This window comes from Artemia franciscana, chromosome 5 (assembly GCF_032884065.1).
Source record: "Artemia franciscana chromosome 5, ASM3288406v1, whole genome shotgun sequence".
Classification (NCBI taxonomy): domain Eukaryota; kingdom Metazoa; phylum Arthropoda; class Branchiopoda; order Anostraca; family Artemiidae; genus Artemia; species Artemia franciscana.
The window spans coordinates 24,557,862-24,580,910 of record NC_088867.1 but is presented as its reverse complement, the minus strand read 5'-3'; the positions used below and the strand labels follow the sequence as shown (position 1 = coordinate 24,580,910).

The window sequence follows — 23,049 nt, the reverse complement described above, 5'->3', positions numbered from 1 at the left end:
TTACACTCTTGAACATTTTATTATAAAAAAAAATAAATAGATATTTACACACAGGAAAATATCAAGCTTGTCTAATTAACTTGTTTTTATGTTACCTTTTTTTAAAAGCTGGACCCCCTAGAATATTCAGCCTTCCAGCCTTAAGACCCATGGGAATCAGTCTGCTACTTAAACACATCGGGAAGACCCATAATTTTTTCATTATTTTAATACCATCTGTAATTTCGAGAAAAAAATAATCGTTGCAATCGTAACCATGCTTTTTCTAACATTGTGGCATTGGTTTAGACTTATTCAAACAAGTGCAATCTTCTTAACTAGAAGTAACCCAAATCGTTGAGGCCATTTTGAATAAATTTAGCTAAGGCTTCTTGATAAGTAGCAGCACAAACTGCATTAAATGGAGCGATCTAAGACCTCCCAGAGATTTTGTTGAAAAAAGGCCAAATTACTACTATTACTGTCCGTTAAAGATTTATTTTTGTAAAAATAAGAAGTAGTCATACAACTCTAGTGGGCCACCTAAACATACGAAAAAAAAATCTTCAAAACAAGCAAATATGGCGTAAATATCAGATGATTTTTTTAAATATAACCACATCCATCGCCGATTTCAGTGCACCCTAAGTGCTTTTTTCACGGAAGTAACCAGAACAGTTTTAATGAAGAAGGGGAAAGGTTGGGTGGTTTAAAAATATTAAAATTTATGTAAAGTTGGGCTATCCGTCTATATAAAAGGGCTCAAGAGTGATGTTAAGGAGTATTCATTTTGACGGGGTCTTGTTTTTTATATAGGAATTTCGAATATTAACAAAGGGTCATAGAAAGTCGAATTGTCAAGCCTTTTGGGATCTTGAAACAGCACTGTGTTTGTGACCCTAACTTAGAAACCAAAATCAAACTAAACGCACATGAGCATACCTTGCTTCTTCTTGCCACTGAACAGCAACTTGTTGTCTTCTTTCTTTCCCTAAATGTTTGTTTAGTACATGAATTAGCTCCCAGCGTTGAATTGACCCGAGCAATATCTTATTACCTGTAAGAAATAAGCTTATCAGTCGTGTCAAAGCATGTTATCTCAAGAATTATTTTTATTTTCTTTGAAAGGTAACAATATCTGGGTTTTTCTCATTGTTTTGGGTCCAGAATGAAAAAACAACAAATAATCAAAATTTAGATTCTGAAAACATATAGGAAAGTCTGCTTGTAGTGGTTAAATCCTTAGAATTTTCACTGCAAAATTGAAATATTCAATTTTTGCAACATTTTGGGGCTTACTTCCACAAATGTAAATACTCTTATAAAAAAAAATAAATGCATTTCGTAGAGTCTCTCTCTTTAAGGATTTTTCTTACGCAATCTATTTCTACATAGTAACTTAAAAATGAGCAAAACCTATTATAAAAGGCACTTTCCAGCCAATTATCTTTTGATACACTCAAGCAGCCATTCTGATCGTTGTTTTAAAAGTACATAGGGGTAAAAGAAGCGCAGAGCCCTTCACACAGGCAGATCGCCGCTTTCGATTATCAATCTAAAATGTAAGACTTCGTTCATTTTTTCTTAAGGGATATAAGTTAGCCGTCGGGAACAGAATAATACAATTGAACAATTTGCTCGTTCGAACAAAAAAGAAAGGCCTTTAGATCCACAACTCTCACCATGATCCGCATTCTTACAATGCATAAGGCTCTTACCTTTATAGTTCAATTCATTGTTAATTTTTTATTGTGTCAAACAACCATTACTGCAAATATAATAAAACAGTTCGTGGTAACGAACTGTAGTAAGGAAGGACCCGGCTCAATAGTAACCGAAACTCTAGAAAACAGAATTTTTATGCTAATAGTTTTTTTTTGCATGCTTTAGCTTCAATTTTGTGCTTAATCTTAATGTTGTTAACTAAGCATTCATAAAGAGTTTTATCCATTCTCTTGCCAAACTTTTTTTCATATTTTGTAAAACAAAAATCTGTGACAGACAATTTAAATCAACTCTATAAAAAATCTTGACACATTGCTTCTTTTTTGTTCTTGTTCTGTCTTTTTTTCTAGTGGTAACCTATCTAATTCCAATTCATCTCATAGCCCAGGATTTTCAAAATCTTTACTTACTGCTTGTGGTATTTCAGTATGTAAAGTAAGCATGATTCAAATTAAAGAAAATTTCACGTGTAAAGTTTTCGAACATGGAGGTTCAAAAAGTGCCTTTTTGTTCGACACGAATCATTTTAGGCTCCTTTTCGAATTTCCTATTAATTTCTTTTTGTACTTACTATTCAGATTAATCAAAATAATACCCATCATTCCTGAATTAGCTGCAAATAGTAATTTTTTGTTACTAGATATTTTTTTCAAAACAAAAACGAACAGAAATTAATCCATATATAAAAGGGGCTGTTCCCTCCTCAACACCCCGCTCTTTGCGTTTGACTCTTTATCTCAACTCTACTTTTTAAAACAGAAAAAATAACTTTAGCATAGAGAGCGGGGCCTTGAGGAGAGAACAGCCCTTTTCATATACGGATTAATTTCTGTTCGTTTTAAATTTTAATGTCACTCCTTACTTTCAGTTAAAAAAAACTTGTTTTTTTTATTTAATTTCTGAACGTTTTTTTAATTAATCCGTGTTTTGATTTTGGCTCTCTGCAGATGAATGATTAAAACAAAATTTCATATTATTTTTTTTTTTGCTAAATGGCTTTCTTGTAGTTTTGATCAGACGATTTTGAGAAAAAGGGAGTGGGGGAGAAGGCCCAGTAGCCCTCTAACGTTTTGGCTACTTAAAAAGGCAACTAGAACTTTCGATTTTCTACGAACATTTTTATTAGTAAAAAAATATACATAACTTACAAATTAACTTACGTAACGAACTTCCATATTCGTATGTTTTTATTACGTATAAGAGGGGGTTCGCCCCCTCACCAATACCTTGCTCTTTGAACCAAAGTTTAAATTTTCTCCCATTCCTTAAGAATGATCCCAAAATCACAAAGGCCGTAGAATAAATCTTTGAAATTACTAAAATACTTTAGAGTAAAGAGCAAGGTATTAGGAGGAGGTGAACCCTATATGTGCAATAATTTCTGTTCAATTTAATTTTAATGCGGCTCCTCACTTTCAGCTGAAAAAACTTTTTCATATTTATTTTTTCATTGTTTTTTTTAAATGCTAGAAAATCCTACACATCCCTTATGGATATTCTCTTCCCCATTACATAATTCCTCTATGGAAGGATCCCCCACATAACCCCCTCCCCTCAACCCCCCTGTCCCCAACCAAAAAAATCCCTCTGAAAACGTTTGTACACTTCCCAATAACTATTACTATATTTAAACACTGGTCAAAGTATATAACTTGCATCCCCTCCCACGGGGACTGTGAGGGATTACGTCGTTCTCAAAGATATATTTATCAGGTTTTTAGACCATGCTGAATGAAATGGCTATCTCAGAATTTTGATCCAGTGACTTTAAGGAAAAAATGAGCGTGAGAGGGGGCCTAGGTGCCCTCCAATTTGTTTGGTCACTTAAAAAGGGCAATAGAATTTTTAATTTCCGTTAGAAGGAGCCCACTCGTGACATTCTAGGACCACTGGGTCGATACGATCACCCCTGAAAGAAAAAACAGCAAAAAAAAGCAAATAAACAAATAAACACGCATCGGTGATCCGTCTTCAGGGGAAAAATACAAAATTCCATATTTTTGTGGATAGGAGCTTCAAACTTCTACAGTAGGAATCTCTGATACGCTGAATCTGATTGTGTGATTTTTGTTAAGGTTCCGTGACTTTTAGGTGGTGTTTCTCCCTATTTTATAAAATAAGGTAAATTTTTTCAGGCTCGTAACTTTTGATGGATAAGACTAAACCTGATAAAACTTGTATATTTAAAGTAAGCATCAAAATGTAATTCTTTTGATGTAATTGTACAACGATGCAGATGTGATAGTAGAGACTTGTATTATAATTGACGGTGGCTTATGTATTGCAAGCTATGGCAAGAGGTATGCCACATTGTCGGATTGCGGAGTTGTTATTGGTTTTCATTTGAAATTTCAAAAAGTTATTTTTTGAACTGCCTTCAGTGTGTTGAGTTTGGAATTGGTCGAATATGAAAATCAAGTTGACTTCAGGGAAACTGCATTGACAACAGGTGGCTAGAATACATGAAAAATAAGATAACTGACTCCGTAGCCGAAACAATTTTTAAAAAAACGAATTAAGACTGTTATCCCGTTAAAGCGCCGACCGCCTTATTTAAAAACCGTCAGACCAAAGCAGGGAAAATGGTCATATATCGAAGAACAAATCGCTGTAACGGCTTTTGGAAAAAGGATTTAGTGTAAATTGAATCATGCAGGTCTTCTATTTATTGCTGAAAACAGATATTTTGCCACCAGGCCGGATGAAAAAGCGGCTTTTTGTCCGGTAATACAATGGTTTTGTAAGTAAAATACCCTCTTAGTACCAAATTTTAAATGTAGAAGAATAGAGGTTGTGCCAGATAAATACTTGCCTTGGAAATAAAGACAGTGACGCGTTACTGCTCAAAGGATCTCATAATTACTATTATTAAAAACAAATGCAATTAGAGTGCTGTGATAAAGATCCTAGCTCTTTGGTTAATTATTCTTTAGTAAAGGCGATCCATTTATTGAACAATTTTGCAGTGAAAATAAAAAATACTGGCAGAATAGGATGCCACTAACGTTAAAAAACTCTTATAGAAATGGTTAGATGAATTCGTTTTATGGCGAAACATAGGGGGGTTTTACATAGGTAGGTTTTACATAGGTAGGTTTTATATTACATCTTTAAAGTTATGGGGGAGATTTTCATTATATTTCTTATTGATGCGTAATCTATTGCAACAGATTTTGTTGGGGTGGATGCGAAATTGTATTATCAGTTTAGTTCTTACTTTCTTATATGCATTTTTTTACTCGCAATTTCTCTTTTTATAATTTAGACACATTCTCAAGATTCTGCACTGGGTTTCATCGGCATTTTTAAGTTTTAGCTACTTTTTTTTATCCATGAAAGATTCATGCAATAATCTTTAATGTTTGAAACAATATTCTGGCATTACTTGATTTAGTTCACTAATCTTAAACAATAAACCTGTTTCTAATCAATTCACCAATCTATGATGAATTAAATAAAAAAAAAACTAATTTTTTTAGCTGAAAGTAAGGAGCGACATTAAAACTTAAAACGAACAGAAATTACTCCGTATATGAAAAGGGTTGTCCCCTCCGCAATCCCTCGCTCTTTACGCTAAAGCTTTTAATTGTTTTAAAAAGTAGAATTGTGGCAAAAAGTCAAACTTTAGCGTAAAGAGCGAGGGATTGTGGAGGGGACAACCCATTTCATATACGGAGTAATTTCTGTTCGTTTTAAGTTTTAATGTCGCTCCTTACTTTCAGCTAAAAAAATTAGTTTTTTTTATTTAATTTCTGAACGTTTTTGAATTAATGCATGTTTGGTTTTGGCTCTCCGCACATAAATTATTAAAATGAAATTTGCATATTAATTCCTTTTTTGGCTAAATGGCTTTCTCTTAGTTTTGATCAGATGATTTTGAGAAATAAGGGGCGAGGAAGGAGGCCTAGTTGCCCTGTAATTTTTCGGTAACTTAAGAATTAACTTACGTAACAAACTTTCATAACCTTATATTTTTATTATGTATACGAGGGGGTTTGTACCCTCGTTAATACCTCGCTCTTTACACTAAATCGTAAGTTCTGTCCCAATTCTTTAAGAATGACCCCTGAATCAGAAAGGCCGTAGAATAAATAGTTGAAATTACTAAAAATACTTTAGCATAAAGAGCAAGGTACTCCTCCTAAATACCTCGCTCTTTATGCTAAAGTATTTTTAGAACCCCTCATATGCGTAATAATCTCTGTTCGTTTTAAGTTTCAATGCTACATCTTCCTTTCATTTGAAAAAAACGTTTTGATGTTTATTTTTCATTGTTTTCTTATAGTAATGCTAGAGAATCCTGCGCCCTTTTCATTGAATTTTTCTTCCCCCATGACAGATTCCTCCAAGGAAAGATCCTCCAACATAGCCCCCTCTCCTCAGCCCCACCCCCAAATAAAATAAAATCCCCCTGAAAACGTCTGTACACTTCCCAATAACCATTACTATATGTAAACACTGGTCAAAGTTTGTAACTTGCAGCCCCTCCCCCAGGGATTGTGGGGGAGTAAGTCATCCCCAAAGACATAGTTATTATGGTTTTCGACTATGCTGAACAAAATGGCTATCTCAAAATTTTGATCCGTTGACTTTGGAAAAAAATGAGCGTGGGAGGGGGCCTAGATGCCCTCCAAATTTTTTGGTCACTTAAAAAGGGCACTAGAACTTTTCATTTCCGTTAGAATGAGCCCTCTTGCGACATTCTAGGACCACTTGGTCAATACGATGACCCCTGGGAAAAAAAACAAACAAATAAACACGCACCCGTGATTTGTCTTCTGGCAAAAAATACAAAATTCTACATTTTTGTAGATAGGAGCTTGAAACTTCTACAGTAGGGTTCTCTAATACGCTGAATCTGATGGTGTCATTTTCGTTAAGATCCTACGACTTTTAGGGGGTGTGTCCCCCTATTTTCATAAATATGGCAAATTTTCTCAGGCTCGTAACTTTTGATGGGTAGGACTAAACTTGATGAAACTTATATATTTAAAATCAGCATTAAAATGCGATTCTTTTGATGTAGCTATTGATATCAAAATTCAATTCTTTAGAGTTTTGGTTACTATTGAGCCGGGTCGCTCCTTACTACAATTCGTTACCACGAACTGTTTGACTGTGCTATTTGATTACCAACTTCGAATGGACTGCTTTATAAGATGCTCTTGTTCTGTATTTTTCAAACAGTTCGTGGTAACGCATTGTAGCAAGGAGCGACCCGGCTCAATAGTAACCGAAACTAAAAAAAAAATGGAATTTTGATACCAATAGTTACATCAAAATAATAGCATTTCAATACTGATTTTAAATATATAAGTTTTATTAAGTTTAGTCTTACCCATCAAAAGTTACGAGCCTGAGAAAATTTGTCTTATTTTAGAAAATAGGGGGAAACGCCCCCTATTTTCACACCATCACATTCGACTCATAAGAGAACCCCACTGTATAAGTTTTAACCTCCTATCTGCAAAAATGTGGATATTCGCATTTTTTGACAGAAGACCGATTACGGTGCGTGTTTATTTGTTTGTTTGTTTTTGTTTTTTTCTTCTTTTTCCCAGGGGTGATCGTATCGACCCAATGGTCCTAGAATGTTGCAAGAGAGCTCAACCCAACGGGAATTAAAAGTTCTAGTGCCCTTTTTAAGTGATCAAAAAATTGGAGGGCACCCAGGCCCCCTCCCAAACTCATTTTCTCACCAAAGTCACCGGATAAAAATTCTGAGATAGCCATTGTATTCGCCATAGTCGAAAAACCTAACAGCTATGTCTTCGGGAACGACTTACTCCCCCACAGTCCCCGTTGGAGGGGCTACAAGTTACAAACTTTGACCAGTGTTTACATATAGTAATGGTTATTGGGAAGTGTACAGACGCTTTCAGGGAGATTTTTTTGGTTTGGGGGAGGGGAGAAGTTGGGGGGATTAACAAAGCAAGTTTTTTAACTAAAAGTAAGAAGCGACATTAAAACTTAAAACCAACATAAATTACTCCGTATACGAAAGGGGCTTTTCCTCATCAACGCCGCGCTCTTTACGCTAAAGTTTGACTCCTTCTCTTAACTCTACTTTTTAAAACTGTTTTAAGATTTAATTTCGGTCCTTACTTTCAGTTAAAAAAAAGTTGTTTTTTATCTAATTTCTGAACGTTTTTGAATTAATGCATGTTTTGATGTTGGCTCTCCGCACATAAATAATCAAAACAAATTTGTATATTAGTTTTTTTTTTAAACAGAGGCGAGGAAAAGAGGCAAGATTTCCACCACTTAGTCTGTATTATATATATTCTTCCAAAACAAAACTTCATTAAATAATTCTTTTCAGATACTAAGTTAAAAACAAATCCTAACAGCAAAATTTTTGCACTATTTTTGTATTTAATCTCTGTGCCATTAGTTTCCAGGAAAAGGCTAACCAGGAATCAGTAAACCGGAAATTAATCCGATAAAAAGGAACCCACAATAAACAGACGCAGAAACACTGCACTCATTAAAATACCTGCTTAAAGTCTGTCCCTTTTTCGAATGCATGATTAACCATGTTTCTAACAGCCTATAGCTCATTAAACTATCTTTTATCATGATTGATTCAGAAAAATAAAGTTTTTTGAGGGAAGTAAAGAGGGAAGTTTAAACTTAAAACGAACAAAAATTGTTGCTTCACAGTCTACCTAATATATATCAATAAAATTAGTACAAATAATCATATTTCCCTATGTTTCTAGGATTACTGAAAAGTAGCGCTTTACTGAAAACACGAAACCAAGTATAAACAACAAGAATGTTGATTTATTAGTTAAAAGTGAGTGCGTAGTCTGAAAACAACAAATTAGTCTATAAAGCTTTTTATAGTCTTAAACCAGTTGTGATATCAGTAACTTTCAGCAGTACAATTAAAATTATCTGAATAACAGAAGTATAAACATCAATACTTTTTTTATAACCACAAAGTCACTAAACAACATACAGAAATATTGGACTGGTTTATCAGGTAACATTTTGGTGTCACCAGCTATAATACCTATTGTGAGTAATAATCAATCTTGAATTGTAAGAACTCCGCTTTTGCAGTACTCAAAATTAAGCTCAAATAAGCCATACTATGAATTTTGGAAGTCTGGTAATTTCTCTTTATAAAACAAAAAATTTCAAGCTATGAATTCTTTTTTTTAATATAATTCTAACCTAACATAAACTGGTCCTAATACTATCAAGATGATCTCACTTTAATTTGTCTACAAACTAATCATGACATGTCCTTTTTAGAGCCAAAGCGAGATTCAATCATTGGACTGAACCATCCTTCAGGAGTGTTACCAAATTGAACGAAAATGAAAAATTAAGCAACAGTCCTAAAATGCCTTTTTCTTATACTGTAAAAAGTGTCCTTAAAGGGTTTGGTTTTACTGTACCAAAACTCCTATATTGTTTTGTGTTTTCAGTAAAGCGCTAGTTTTCTAGGTTCCTAAAACATAGGGAAATATGATTATTTGGTTGATTTGTAGTAGTTTTATTGAAATATGTTAGATAGGATGTGAAGCAATAATTTTTGTTCGTTTTAAGTTTTAACTTCGATATTTACTTCCCTCAAAAAACTTTGTTTTTTTTCATTTAATCTTTGCCAGTTTTTAATTTTAATTTATTTTAGAAGGAACGCTGCAATGATCCCCTCATATACGGAATAATTTATGTTCGTTTTAAGTTTTAATGTCATTCCTTTCGGTTGAAAAAAAAGTTTAATTTCTGATTGTTTTTCAAATAACGCCTACACTAAATGGTGTACTCGATTTTTAAAAGGCGGGCAACCTCAACAGTTATGAAAGAGTAACTATTTTTTTAAAAATATCTTTAAGGTTTTCAAAACCAAAGAAAAATGTTATTATGCTGAATTTATTTCACTAAACATCTCCCCTCCCCCCTGATAAACACCAAAAAACTTTAGACATGCAGGTGTAGAATAACAATAAACAAGAAAAAATTGGAAAATAACCTGACAACTGGAAAAATATCACAGAAAAAGATGTATATAGGTTCTTAGTGCTATAATTTCTCTATGAACATTACAAATAGTTCTATTCTGTCTATTAATTAGTAAAAAAGGGATGTAATATGAATAAATAGAGGTAACAAAAAGTAATCAAATGAACTACGGTGGCTGATGATTGAATTCAATCTATTCGTTTTTGTAGGACCATAATTCTGTAACTTACAGCCCTCATCCCAAAGACTATGGGGAGTTATGTTATCACCAAAAGCATGGTTATTGAACCTTATTCAGCAAGTACATTTGTAATTGACTATTATAAAACATTGAGTTAATAAAACTTTCTATTATAAAGAGTGAGAGTATTAAACTATTTTTGGTGAAGCTTCACTTTTGCGAAGATGTGGAAGGGAGGGGGTCAAGGGATAGTTATTTGGAATTTCAAAATTCAATTATTTGTTATTCTATGAGTTTCTTCCTCTTAAGAAAATTCGATATTTCAAAATCATTTTGATAGCCTCAAGGTCGCCTGACTATGATAAAGAGTTCAAAATGAATTGTCCCAACGGACTAATGGGGCTTACTAAGGGAACTGGGAAGGGAAGCTTTCAGGAAGGGTTCTTATAAATCTCCAGTTAAGGGTTTTGAACCATAATTATTACAATAGTGCCGTTTTATACTTCCAAGCTTTTTCACTTAAGAAGTTGTACCAAAACTGCCGTTTACAGTGCTATATGGCACTTACAGATGGTAGAACTGATAAAAAGCGCGTAGATATGAACAATTGGTTTCAAATGAGCCACTAAACACATCTCTAAGAAGATCTGGTATCCCACTAGCCTTAGCTTTTTTACTTGAGACATGGCACCAATAATGCCATTTTTAGTGACATTTGGCACTTGCAGATGGTGGAATTTATAAGAAAAACGTAGATATGATTAATATCTTTTTGTGTGAGCTATTAAACATCTGTCTAAGATGTTTTGGTAGCCCGCTAGTTCTACCCCTTGAGAAATGGCACAGAAAGTAACTTTTGGTGCCATGTGTCTCTTGTAGATGATGCAATTTATAAAAAGCACATAGAAATGGGAAAAATCACTTAAATGAGCCATTAAGCATCACTCTATGATGTTCTGGTAAACGGCTAACTCTGGAAAAAAAGGAAAAAAAATAAATCGGGTGACACATCAGTGCTACTTATGCAAAAAAATTAATTTTCCTGGTTGTTCAATGTTGCAGACGGTAATTTCCATACATAAGGTTTTTGACTGTGCTGATTTAAATGGTACAATTGTAATTTTGGTCTGACGCCATTTCTAAAGGGTAGCAGGCTTTTGTTCCAAATCACCAGAAATTTCTTTTCGCAGTGCACTTTTACTTTTAAGATGAACCGAAATAATGGTTACCGTTCCTGAATTAGCGTCAGATGGAAATTGTTTTTCAATGGGCAGTTTTTTAAAAGTGTTTTATTTTTATTTTTGGCTACTATGGGTGGTTGTTCGCTCTTTACTAGGTTGCAGCTACCGCTGCAACCGTCATATGGTATTATAAACAGGCTCCCATATGCACTCGAATTTGCCCAGCCTGGTTCCACCGCCAGTTTTTGGAGAATTACAGTCCGAATGGTGAAAATGATGTGTTAGGTGAATGAAAGCTATGGACCACGTCCACCAACCCTGATAACCCTATTCCAGACAGAATTAGTAATGGCAATATATACAGTAATAGAAATAGATGAGAGTTTAATTTTTCAAATAATCCATCTTTCAGTCAAAATTCATGATAGTCATTATGGGAGACAGTCTTATAATCTTATAGCTTTATTATCATTTAACATCCTTTATTGGCATTTTATTTTTGTATCTTGGATACAGCTTGTCATGAATAATCCTCATGTTCCTAAAAATTGGAGCAACTTGGACAGGAAAAACTTAATAACCAGGATCGGGGCAGAGCTCTCAGCTCCAGCATAGCTTATAAACTGTCTAAGTCCTTCTGAGGAATTCGGGTCTGAAAGCAGTAAATGCAATTAAGATACCATATATTACCTGGAGTGTCCACAATAGGGAAAGCCCTGATTTTTGGATTTTCTTTCAAAATTTTTTTCAGATGTCGGAATGTAATCCCATTCCAAATATGTCTAACATCCCTCACCATAAAGTCTTGCACATAAACGTTGTATGCGCCTATAAAAAATAAAGAAAGAAAAAATAATAACTCAATATACACATAACATGTAGCATAATAATGATACATAACAATGTAATTCTTTTAACGGATTCACACAAAGCTATGTTGGTAACTTTACTTCGGACCTATTCTTAACGAAAACTATTACTTAATTTCATTATGGTCTAGGTCAGATAAGTTACGCTATATTTGATGCGAAAGAAAACATTAAAGCTTAAGAAAATATATTCGTTGAGGTCCCAGAGACGAACTAAAGAATATTAAATTCTTATTGAATGGTGTTTCCTTTAGAAACGAAGCAAGGCCATTAATAAATAGGTGATTACAATTAAGTTTCACTTTGTATAAAAATACCCAAAGAGTATGACAACAGTTAAGCAGAATTTGGCTAGTAATTGATATAAATTCTTTATTTTCCAAAGCTAGGACATGGTCGTTAATTTATTAAGAGTATTACTACTTGAGCCCAGTGTAATCCTGTTGTCATATAGATATTCACCCAAGAGTAAAATTCTCTTGTCATGGCAATTTTATTACCGACTTGAGCGATTTCACTTATGTTTCAAAAGTATTCGCTCAGATGAAAAAGTTAAATTTTTATCAGTAACTGGGTTAATCCTAAGCCCATCTTTCTCCCTAACAGCAGCAACCATTCCGTTTCTTTAAAAAAGTGTTTTTAAAGTTTGCTTTTTTGGTTCTACAAAATTTGCATTTGAGTATTTTCATTATCCTGGGCAAAAACTTATAGCTGATGGCCCAAAATGGCAGAAAACACTACTTTGTTACGGCAAAATTTCTTTTGTTACTTAAATTTGACATTAAGCATGGAAATTTTATCTCAAATTAGCCCACTCCCAATTAGCCATTCTACCACCACTAGTTTCAATATGATCAATTGCGGGAAAATGGAAATATATCAGTGCTCCACTCCATGCAAGAGGTGATTTTCCTTCTTATTCAAGGTTGGGGGCTATAATCTCTGAGTAAGGTTTTCAGTCATGATGATTTCAGTGATACCCCTTAGATTGAAAAACTGGAACCCTCTTTCAAAGCTGTTAAAGGCTCTATTCAAAATTCATGTAAATTCTTTTTCGTGGAAATTTTTTTACTATTAAGATTAATCAAAACAATAGTTACCATTCCTGAATCAGCTTTAGATGACAATTTTTGCTCAATAGACAGGTGTTTTTAAAACATGTTTTTATACGTATGGCTACTATAGGCTGTGGTTAGCACTTAGACCGGGTTGGGGCTAGTGCTACAACCATAATGAAGTCCTGATTGTCCGCTGGCTCTTCACGGCTCAAAATATTTTGCAGAGTGGGGTTAATATTAAAAGAAAAGTAATTCGACTCTCAAAAGTGACAGTTCTGTTAGGAGTAAAATACACATTCAGATTCAACCGAAAAATTACCAGTTTTTGATGGTAGAAAATCAGGGAGATACGGCAATTTCTTTATCAAGATCATCGAATCATAAAAAGAAGGTTGCAAATATTTGGCGACGAGGTTGGCAGAAAGAACAGCAATCATAATTGGAATTATATGTTTGATCTGACCTGTCATTTCACTCACGACGACACATATGGAAACTGAGTGAGTTACACCCCCAGCAAAAGCTGCAGCGCCAACAACCGAGTAGCCACCTGAAAATAAAGAGACCTTAGGGGGGCAGATTAATTTTCGATAAAAAGGAGTTAGATAGACATTTATGGTTTGTTTCCACCAAATTATCAATATGAAGGGGAAGTATTTCGAGACTATATTTTTATGTATTTGATTTAGTTAATTGAAAGAATCAAGTTAATATTTGGGCCCCAGACGCTCAAACCAGAATGATTATTTGACTTCTTAGAACCAATATGAACTGAAAGTTCTTCAGAGATTTATTTCTAGGTTCAATAGGTTCAACCGGGTTTAATTAAAAAAAAGGATATAACTAAACTTAAAGTACACTGCTCTGTGACAAAACTCAAGTTGAGACTATTGTGAATTTAGCACTGAATAGAAATTCTAGATAATTTTTTTTTTACTGTTCTGAACAATTTGAAAATAGGTAGACACGAGTTTTCCACTATCCGCTGACAATATGATGGATATAACTGAAATACCTTGGAACAAAATTAGTAATTTTTTGTTTTTTGGTTTCTGAAAGCCGAGATAGTTGGACATAGAAAGCACTCAAACTATTAAAAAAAGGTATGACTTTGAATTTACCACAGTTGCTCAGCTTGGCAATATGGGATCTGGGATTTAATTCCAGCTGCCACTAGGCAGGGCATTAGATTTGCTACACATCCCTGCAAGAGAGATTCACCGATTGGAACGTTGATTTGATGTTCGATGCACCATGAAGGACTTTGGAGGATCATAATCTTTGTCCTTTTTTGTATGTTGAAATGAAAGGCGTGTCTTTATCATCTAGTTTGGCAACAAACTTTTACTATTAAGGTTAATGAAAGTTATGCTAGCCATTCCTGATTTTACATTTAATAGTAATTTTTTTCACTTCATATTTTTTTTCAAAAAGCGTTTTTAAATATTTGGTTACTATGGACTGTGGTCCCTTTTGTACTAGGTTGCAGCTATCGCTGCAAACACGATCCTGTATATTATCAAGCGTAAATACTATTTCCTTTTATAAATGTTTGCGAACTTTCTTCCCATTCATAATTATGAGAATTGATTTCAGCAAAAAAGTTTTTTCCGAGGGAAGTAAAGAGCGAAGTTGAAATTTAAAACGAAGAAAAATTATTACTTCCCAGTCTATTTAAAATCTATCAATAAAACTAGTGCAAATAAATCAACTGGTGATATTCCCCTAACTCTGTTAGGGGAATATTTTTATTGCATATAACTAGCGCTCTGCTGAAAACACAAAAGTAAAGTATAAAAAAACAAGAATATTGATTTAGGAGTCAGAAGTAAATACGTAGCCTCACAACAACAAACTAGTCTATAACGCTTTTCATAGTCTTACAGGAGCTGTGATATCAGTAACTTTCAGTATATCTTAAAAACTTCTGCATAAAAATTATATGTTTAAATTCATTATACAAAATAATGGATTGATTTATCAGGTAACATCTTGGTTTCATCTAGTATTACTCGAAATGAAGGACATATCAACCGTAATATGAACTCTGGAAATCCAGCTATTATATTCTAAAAAACGATGGATTTAAAGTTGAGATATGAATTCTAAAGCGAGTCTGTAGTATTAATACTAATAAGATTCCTTCACTTCGAACTTGTCTACAAAAAAAGTCATGAAATGTCTTTTCCAAACCCAAAACGCCAGTCAATTATTGAACTGAGCTCATTGTGCAGAAGCGATGCCAAATTAAGCCAAAAAAAAGCAACAGTCTAAAAATGCTTTACTTTTATACAGTTAAAAGTGCCCTTAAATGGTTTACATTTACTGTAAGGAAGTCCCTATATTGTTTTGTGTTTTCAGTAAAGCGCTAGTTTTCTGTAATCCTACAAACATAGAAAAATATCACCAGTTGATTTAGTTGTACTAGTTTTGTATATGCATTTTTGATAGGCTAGGAAGTAATAATTTTTGTTCGTTTCAAGTTCTAATTTCGCTCTTTACTTCCCTCGAAATAACTTAGTTTTTTTTTTAATTAATCTTTTCTGGTTCTTGATTAGAATTTAATTTAGAAACAACACTCTCCTGATGTTTTTTTATTTACACTGAATAATTTCTGTAAGTTTTAAATTCTAATGTTGCATCTTAGTTTCAATTGACTCTAATCATTTCCAATCTAGGAGAGAAAAGCCACCTCAACCCTTATTAAGGAGCTGAATAAAGAAGCCGTGCAAGAATTGAATGAAAAAGTAAGCTTAGAGTGGAAAGAAAAATAAAAACACAGTGTCGATAATTTTTGTAATTTTTTAAAAAGAGGAAATAGATCTTTAATTCTTTGTTTGAAAAAATTAAATTTAGTAGCACTTGAGAAAGTAGGTCTAGACAAGTAACTTCAAGTAACTCTAGACAAGTAAGGTTAACAAAGCGGACAGGTTGGCATATTGACATACTTGTGGAAAATTTAGCTAGCTCAACAGAAATGTGCCTTTAGGCTCAGAGAGTTATTTAACCTTTTCCCATATAAAAAAGCCACTTATTACTTGGAAATGAATCGAAATTTCAAAAAAAAAGATCTTTTTTTGTAAGTAAGATAAATGTTGTTATAAACTAAGTTTGTTTTCATTTTAAAAATTTTGGGAAGAATTACCTAAATTCTCCTACAGTACATTTTTCAGTCCAACACTGTACTGACAGAACCACGTCTCTAATAATATAATTTAATATATTGGCGTTTGTATCTTAATTTGCTTGGAGGAGGAACTCACGGGAGGTGTTCTTGCAAACCTCCAGTTAAAGGTTTTGGACCATAATTATTTCAATAGTGATACTGTTTTATACTTCCAAGCTTTTCTACTTAAGAAGTGATACCAAAAGTATTATTTTTAGTGTTATATCACATTTACAGATGACAGAATTGATAAAAATCACGTAAATATGAGCAATAGCTTTCTAGGACCCATTAAACGTCACTGACACAGGTGTTATTAATTTTCTTCGAAAAGCGGGTGCCTGTTCAAATTTTTTTGGAAAAATGTTCGAAAAGCGGGTGAGGTATGAAAATTATTTTCATACCTCAAGTAATAGTGGACCATGAACATTTCAGATGCATTTGCTTAAAATATATCTGATTGTATTACTATTGTTGGAAATCATATAATAGTTCGTGAGTTGAAACTCTGTTTCTTTATTTTATCATTTATGCTTTGACTGAAGATTTGCCTCTAACTCTTGAAAAAACCTTGAAAAATTCTATTTCTATGACTTTCACCTTTTTGAAAAAAAAAGAAAACATTCGGATAATACCAAGTGAGATTTTGCTAGTACTATGCAAGCTTTTTTTTAACTTCCAAGATTTTAATAACCCCATTAAGAATTTGACAGGATTCTTATTGTGTCTGACAAGACTTGCTAATAGTTGACGAGATTTTGGTAATGTCGCACATGATTTTGATAATACTATATATGATTTTGATCATAAGAGACATGAAGGTGATGTCACAATGCTAGATTTTGACAAAATAAAATAGTACCAGAAAATATTTTGTTAATGCCAGGTAAGATCCTTATAATATTATGCATGATTTTGCTAATAACTTCCATGAGTTAGTTAATATCAGAGAAGATTTTCGCAGTATCTTACAAGACTTTGATAATGCAAGACAAGATTTTGTAATATCGAGCAAGATTTGGCAATATAATGTAAGAATTTGTTATTGCAACGGTAGTTTTGATATTTGGTACTATCAGACGTTTTTTATAATATTTGACAAGAGTTGATAATCTTGATATTTGCGAGCAGGATTTTGAATGCACTAAGTTAAGTTTGTTAAATGTGGATATGATTTTGATCGGAAAATATCAGATTTTAGTTTTGACAGTATCAGAAAATATTTTGTTAATTTCAGGAAAAAAATTTGGTAATATCATACTAGATATTGTTAATAACTTACGAGATTTTTATATTGCCATGAAAAGTTTGACAATATCATAGCAGAATCGCATTATACCAGTCGAGAGTTTGACAATGTAGCAAAAAACGTTTGGTAGTATCAGACAAGATTTTTCCTAAAGCGGAAAAAATCTTGAAGAAAAAAACACATTGAAAGAAAAAAAACACCTTGAGGAAAATGAAATCTTGAAGAAAAAAAAAATCTTAAAGTATCATGTAACATCTCACGTGTGCACCGTCATTACGTAACACTCACGTGAGTGCCACCATTACATAACACCCACGTGTGTGCCGTCTTCAGTTACAAAAGGGGGTTCCCCACGGACCTGAAGAAACAGGTCACGCGAGAACGTGTCATTCTCAATAAATCTACCAAGTCCCGTAAAATTGCGCCCTTCTCAACATAGGTAAACATTCCCTATTACCTAGGCTTCCGCGCTTGACTAGCGGACCTTGAGATCTATCAATTCATGGAAGATTACATCACCCTCAATAAATTTAACAAGTCACGCAACTCCTTCTACTTAGCAAACACGTGTATCTTCAAGAAAACATTCCCTATTACGTAACAAACACCTGCATCTTAAAGAAACTTTATAACACCTGCGTTTCGAGGGAATCACCGTTAAACTTCTTCGTGAACTTGAACCATTAAGAAAGAACAGAGTGGCGGCTATGTGTGTCGTAAAAACCATCTTGGCCTCACTACTATCATGCTACCGAACTACTCACGCTTCTTAGACACCTTGAATTTACAAGGAGTGTTGACAGACTTTCTGTTTGGCAGTATAAGTCACTTTTTCCCACCTTTAAAAAATTCATTTTCCTTCTCCAACGGCTGAGAAGGCCTTGGCAATCCATGGATTCAAGATAATATGTCTTTTAGAAATGGAAGCATAAAGTGTCATAGTACGTAGATCAATAATTCAATTTTTAGCAATCATATAAAAGATGTCGAACTGTGAGAAAAATCAACACCCTTTACAGAAAGCTGCCATGAATTTTCTTCTAACATGAATCTGAGTAGTGTTAACTCCTCTTAGCTGAATTTGAAGGAATCCGAGCACGACGTAATCAAAACACGTTCACGACATACTGAAATTTATATTGCTTTTTGGTTCATATTTGTTTTTTTGATTATTATGTCTACTCAGTACTATCCTAGAAATTGTTTACTGTGAAAATTGCAGTTTAATTTTAAGGACCAAAAAAGGCCCACAAAACTTGAGGATTAGGGAGAGAGTCACATAGTCCTCAAAAAAATCTATAGCGTCTTTAACTTTTTTTTTCTATATGACCTTTATAGCTATAAAATCAGTTCAGTCTCGTGGAACTAATTACCTGGTATAATCTGGCATATGTAAGAACCAACCCGGAGACCATCTGGGAACATCAAGGCAACAATCTCACCCACAAGTCGTCCAAAAACAGCACCAAGCTTAAACACTGGAACAAAGGTTCCGCATGGAACTGGCAACGTCACTGCTGCTATTGTGAAAAAGAACTGTAAGAGATAAAATATTTTAAATTAGGTTATCTATTCTGATGTGTCGGACTTTGAAAATGATATTGAAAAGTTCAACTAAATTAGCGTATTCCGTATATTAGGGGGGTTGCTCCCTTCTCAATACCTTGCTCTTCCCGCTATATGTTTTAAATATTAAAAAAATCTTATTCTAGTTAAACCTCAATTGTGTTTCAGATGTTGTTCTTAAGGAATCAAGACAAAAAGTCAAAATTTAGTGTAAAGAGCGAGGTATTGAGGAGGGGCTAATCCCCTTATTTACGGAATAGTTTCAATTCCTTTTAAGTTTTAGTGCTGGTCATTTCTTTAATTTGAAAAAAAAACTTTTGTTTTTTTAATTTCTGATCGTGCCTCAAACACTGCATGGAAATCCTCCTCACTACTTGGTGGAAAATCCCCCTCTACTGAAAATTATTTCTTGGAAGTGTATTCTCATATATAGTCACAAACCCTACCTACCCCCACACAGACAATTCCCTGTGAACAATTCCATCCCCGCTGACAATTCAGCTGGAAAACCTCCTTTGGACAATCCCACTTAGAAAATTTTCCTTAGCCTACTTCTATTTGAAAAAAGACTTATTTTGTATTTAATTTCTGACTATTTTTCAAATCAAGACGGAAAGCCCACTTCCGTGTAAAATTTCAGTCAGAATATCTCTCCCTCTCTGATAGAAAGTTAATCTCGCGGAAAATCATCCCCATGGAAATATTCCAGAAACAATTGCAACCCTATTGAGAATTTCCCCCCCAGAAAATCGTCCAAGACATCTCCATGGGTAAAATTGAGCCGCCAATGAGAAAGTAACACAAATAAGTAGAATTTTATACATAAATTCTGAAACATTAGCCCTGTGTAAAATTTCTTCTGGAAATTTCCTCCCCGGAAACTTTATTCCCATGCAAAATTCTCTTTAAGGAAAATACCCCCCTTATACCCCCCTCCCCCCCCCAAAAGTCTGTATACTTCCGAATAACAAAAGTTATATTTCAACAATGAGGAAATTTCACAACTTACAGCACTTTCCGTTGGGATTGTGAAGGGTCATGTCATCCCGAGAGGCATAGTTATTGGACATTTCAACTATTTTGAAGAAAATAGTTATCTCAAAATTTTGATCAGATGACTTTGAGGGATAGTTGGGTTTGGGAGGGATCTAGTTGCCCTCCAATCTTTTTGGTCACCTAAAAAAGACACTAAAACTTTTTAATTGTCCTTTTCTTCGTTATCGTCAATCGGCATCAGTAGAAATACTCAATGCGTTTCTACTAATGATAGTCACTATATATGTGATCGAAATATCTTGACTTTTGTACCTATTTTCACTGTCTCAATAAATGGATTTGTCACGATTTGAACGATTATTTATTTGACAGGAACTACCAATGCGGATCATGTGTCACATACATAATACGCGTTTGTTGACAGCCTCGATTCCGTTTATTTTTGAATTAAAATCATCCTGGTGCACAGCTTAGATGCCCATACAGTTGTGAAAACTCGATTTATTTTTGGGACAGTGCGCGTTAGTCATGCTAGCGGCTGGAGATAGGAAACTGGCACGTATTCAACAAAACTGTTCAAGCTTCTCATGGGCAAGATAGGAGTTTTCATAACTGGATTCCCACCTATGGTGTTGTAGTACGATTTATGCATCGGAGTGCGGGCTTAGAGGAGGCGCCGAGTTCAGAGCTCTGTACCAAAAGCTTCTCATGGGCAAAATAGGAGTTTTCGTAACTGAATTGGTATCTAAGCTGTGACTTGGTGGAAGAGATAAAATTTTTGAGCTATAGCTAATTCGAGTAAGGCCAAGACAGCTGGTTTAATCGAGAGGCAAAGCTGGCATAACCTTTCTTCAGAATTGTTTACAAGTGATTGTAAACAATCACTAAAGGTAGAACTTCAAAACCGCGTAGAGCAGAGATTTAAATATTGTAATGATTTTCCGTCCCCGCCGAACAATTCTAGCCCCGCCAAAAATTTAGGTAGGTTAGAAAAGCCTATTAAAAAAAATATATATATACAATCAATCAGTTCGCGATAGTGAACTTTAAGTAAGGAGCGACGTGGTTCAACAGTAATCGAAACTCTGAAAACCGAATTTTGATATCAATAGATTTATCAAAAGAATTGACTTGTTATGTTGATTCCAAATACATATATTTATTAAGTTTAGTTTTACCTATCAAGAGCTACAAGCTTGAGATAATTTGCTTGATTTTTGAAAAAAGGGGAAAACACCCTAAACGTCAAAGAATCTGAATCTAAAGGAATCTGAAAGGCAAAATGTGGAATTTTGTATTTATTTTTGCCAGATGAAAGCTTGTGTTTTAATTTGTTGTTTTTTCTGTTTGTTTTCCCCAGGGGTGATCGCATTGAATCAATAGTCCCAAAATATCGAAAAGGGATTATTTGAACGGGAACTAAAACTTCCATTACCATTTTTAAGTTACCAAAAAGATCCGAGGGCAATTGTCCTCCCTCTCATCCTGTTTATATTCACAGTCGTCCGATTAAAATATTGATATAGCTATTTTTGTTCAGCAGAGTTTAAAAACCCAGTAACTATGCTTTTGATGACGGAAAGAAAAGCTCCTTCGTTTTCTATACCGACAAAGAAATTATAAATTCAAGTGATAGATTCAAAATTTAAAATGAATGGATTGAACATGTTTTTGTTTTTATGGCACTTGGTATTAACCAAGTGACATATAGCAACCGCCAATTCTGTCGGTCTGTCTGTCTGTCGGTCTGTCTGTCTGTCGGTCTGTCGGTCTGTTGGTCCCGATTTTGCTACTTTAGGCACTTCCAGGTAAGCTAGGACGATGAAATTTGGCAAGCGTATCAGGGATCGGACCAGATTAAATTAGAAATAGTCGTTTTCCCGATTTGACAATCTGGGAGGGGGGGCGGAGTAGGGGACCGGTTAATTCGGAAAAAATAGAAAAAATGAAGTATTTTTAACTTATGAGCGGGTGATTGGATCTTAATGAAATTTGATATTGTGTCTCAGAGCTCTTATTTTAAATTCCGACCGGATCTGATGACATTGGGGGAAGCTGGAGGGGGGGAACCTAAAATCTTGGAAAACACTTAGAGTGGAGGGATCGGGATGAAACTTTGATGGGAAAAATAAGCGCAAGTTCCAGATACATGATTGACATAATCGGAACTGATTCGCTCTCTTTGGGGTAGTTGGGGGGGGGAGTAATTCTTAAAAATTAGAAAAAATGAGGTATTTCAACTTACGAAAGGGTGATCGGATCTCAATGAAATTTGATGTTTAGAAGGATATCGTGCCTTAGAGCTCTTATTTTAAATCCCGACCGGATCTGGTGACGGGGGGCGGGGAGTTGGGAGGGGGAAACCTAAAACTTTGAAAACACTTAGAGTGGAGGGATCGGGATGAAACTTGGTGGGAAAAATAAACACAAGTGCTAGATACATGATTGACATAAACGGAACGGATCCGCTCTCTTTGGGATAGTTGGGGGGGGGGGTATGTCTGAAAAATTAGAAAAAATGAGGTATTTTTAACTTACGAACAGGTGATCAGATCTCAATGAAATTTGATATTTAGAAGGATATCGTGGCTCAGAGCTCTTATTTTAAATCCGACCAGATCTGGTGAAATTGGGGGGGGGAGTTGGGAGGGGAAACCTAAAACTTGAAAAACACTTAGAGTGGAGGGATCGGGATGGTACTTGGTGGAAAAAATAATCACGAGTCCTAGATACATGATTGACATAACTGGGACGGATCCACTCTCTTTGGGGTAGTTGGGGGAGGGGTTAATTCTGAAAAATTAGAAAAAATGAGGTATTTTTAACCTACGAACGGGTTATCGGATCTCAATGAAATTTGATATTTAGAAGGATATCGTGTCTCAAAGATCTTATTTTAAATCCTGACTGGATCATGTGACGTTGGGGGAAGTTTGGGGTGGGGGAACCTAAAATCCTGGAAAACGCTTAGATTGGAGGGATCGGGAGGAAACTTGGTGGTAAAAATAAGCAGATGTCTTACATACGTGATTTACATAATTGGAACGGATCTGATCTATTGGGGGGGGGGCTTAATTCTGAAAAATAAGAAAAAATGACGCA

At 34.5% G+C, this 23,049-nt stretch overlaps 1 protein-coding gene across 2 annotated transcripts in view; it reads right to left on the bottom strand.

Moving 5' to 3' along the window:
- The window catches only part of LOC136027143 (chloride channel protein 2-like), a 78,525-nt gene that overhangs the window by 10,400 nt on the left and 45,076 nt on the right, over positions 1-23,049 (bottom strand). For both annotated transcript variants that reach the window (XM_065704112.1, XM_065704111.1), the window contains exons 11-14: positions 18,759-18,921; positions 13,290-13,520; positions 11,734-11,871; positions 922-1,036 (exon numbers count right to left, since the gene is read on the bottom strand). In XM_065704112.1, coding sequence (XP_065560184.1) covers positions 922-1,036; positions 11,734-11,871; positions 13,290-13,520; positions 18,759-18,921 — 647 coding nt within the window. The remainder of the gene's footprint in view (positions 1-921; positions 1,037-11,733; positions 11,872-13,289; positions 13,521-18,758; positions 18,922-23,049) is intronic.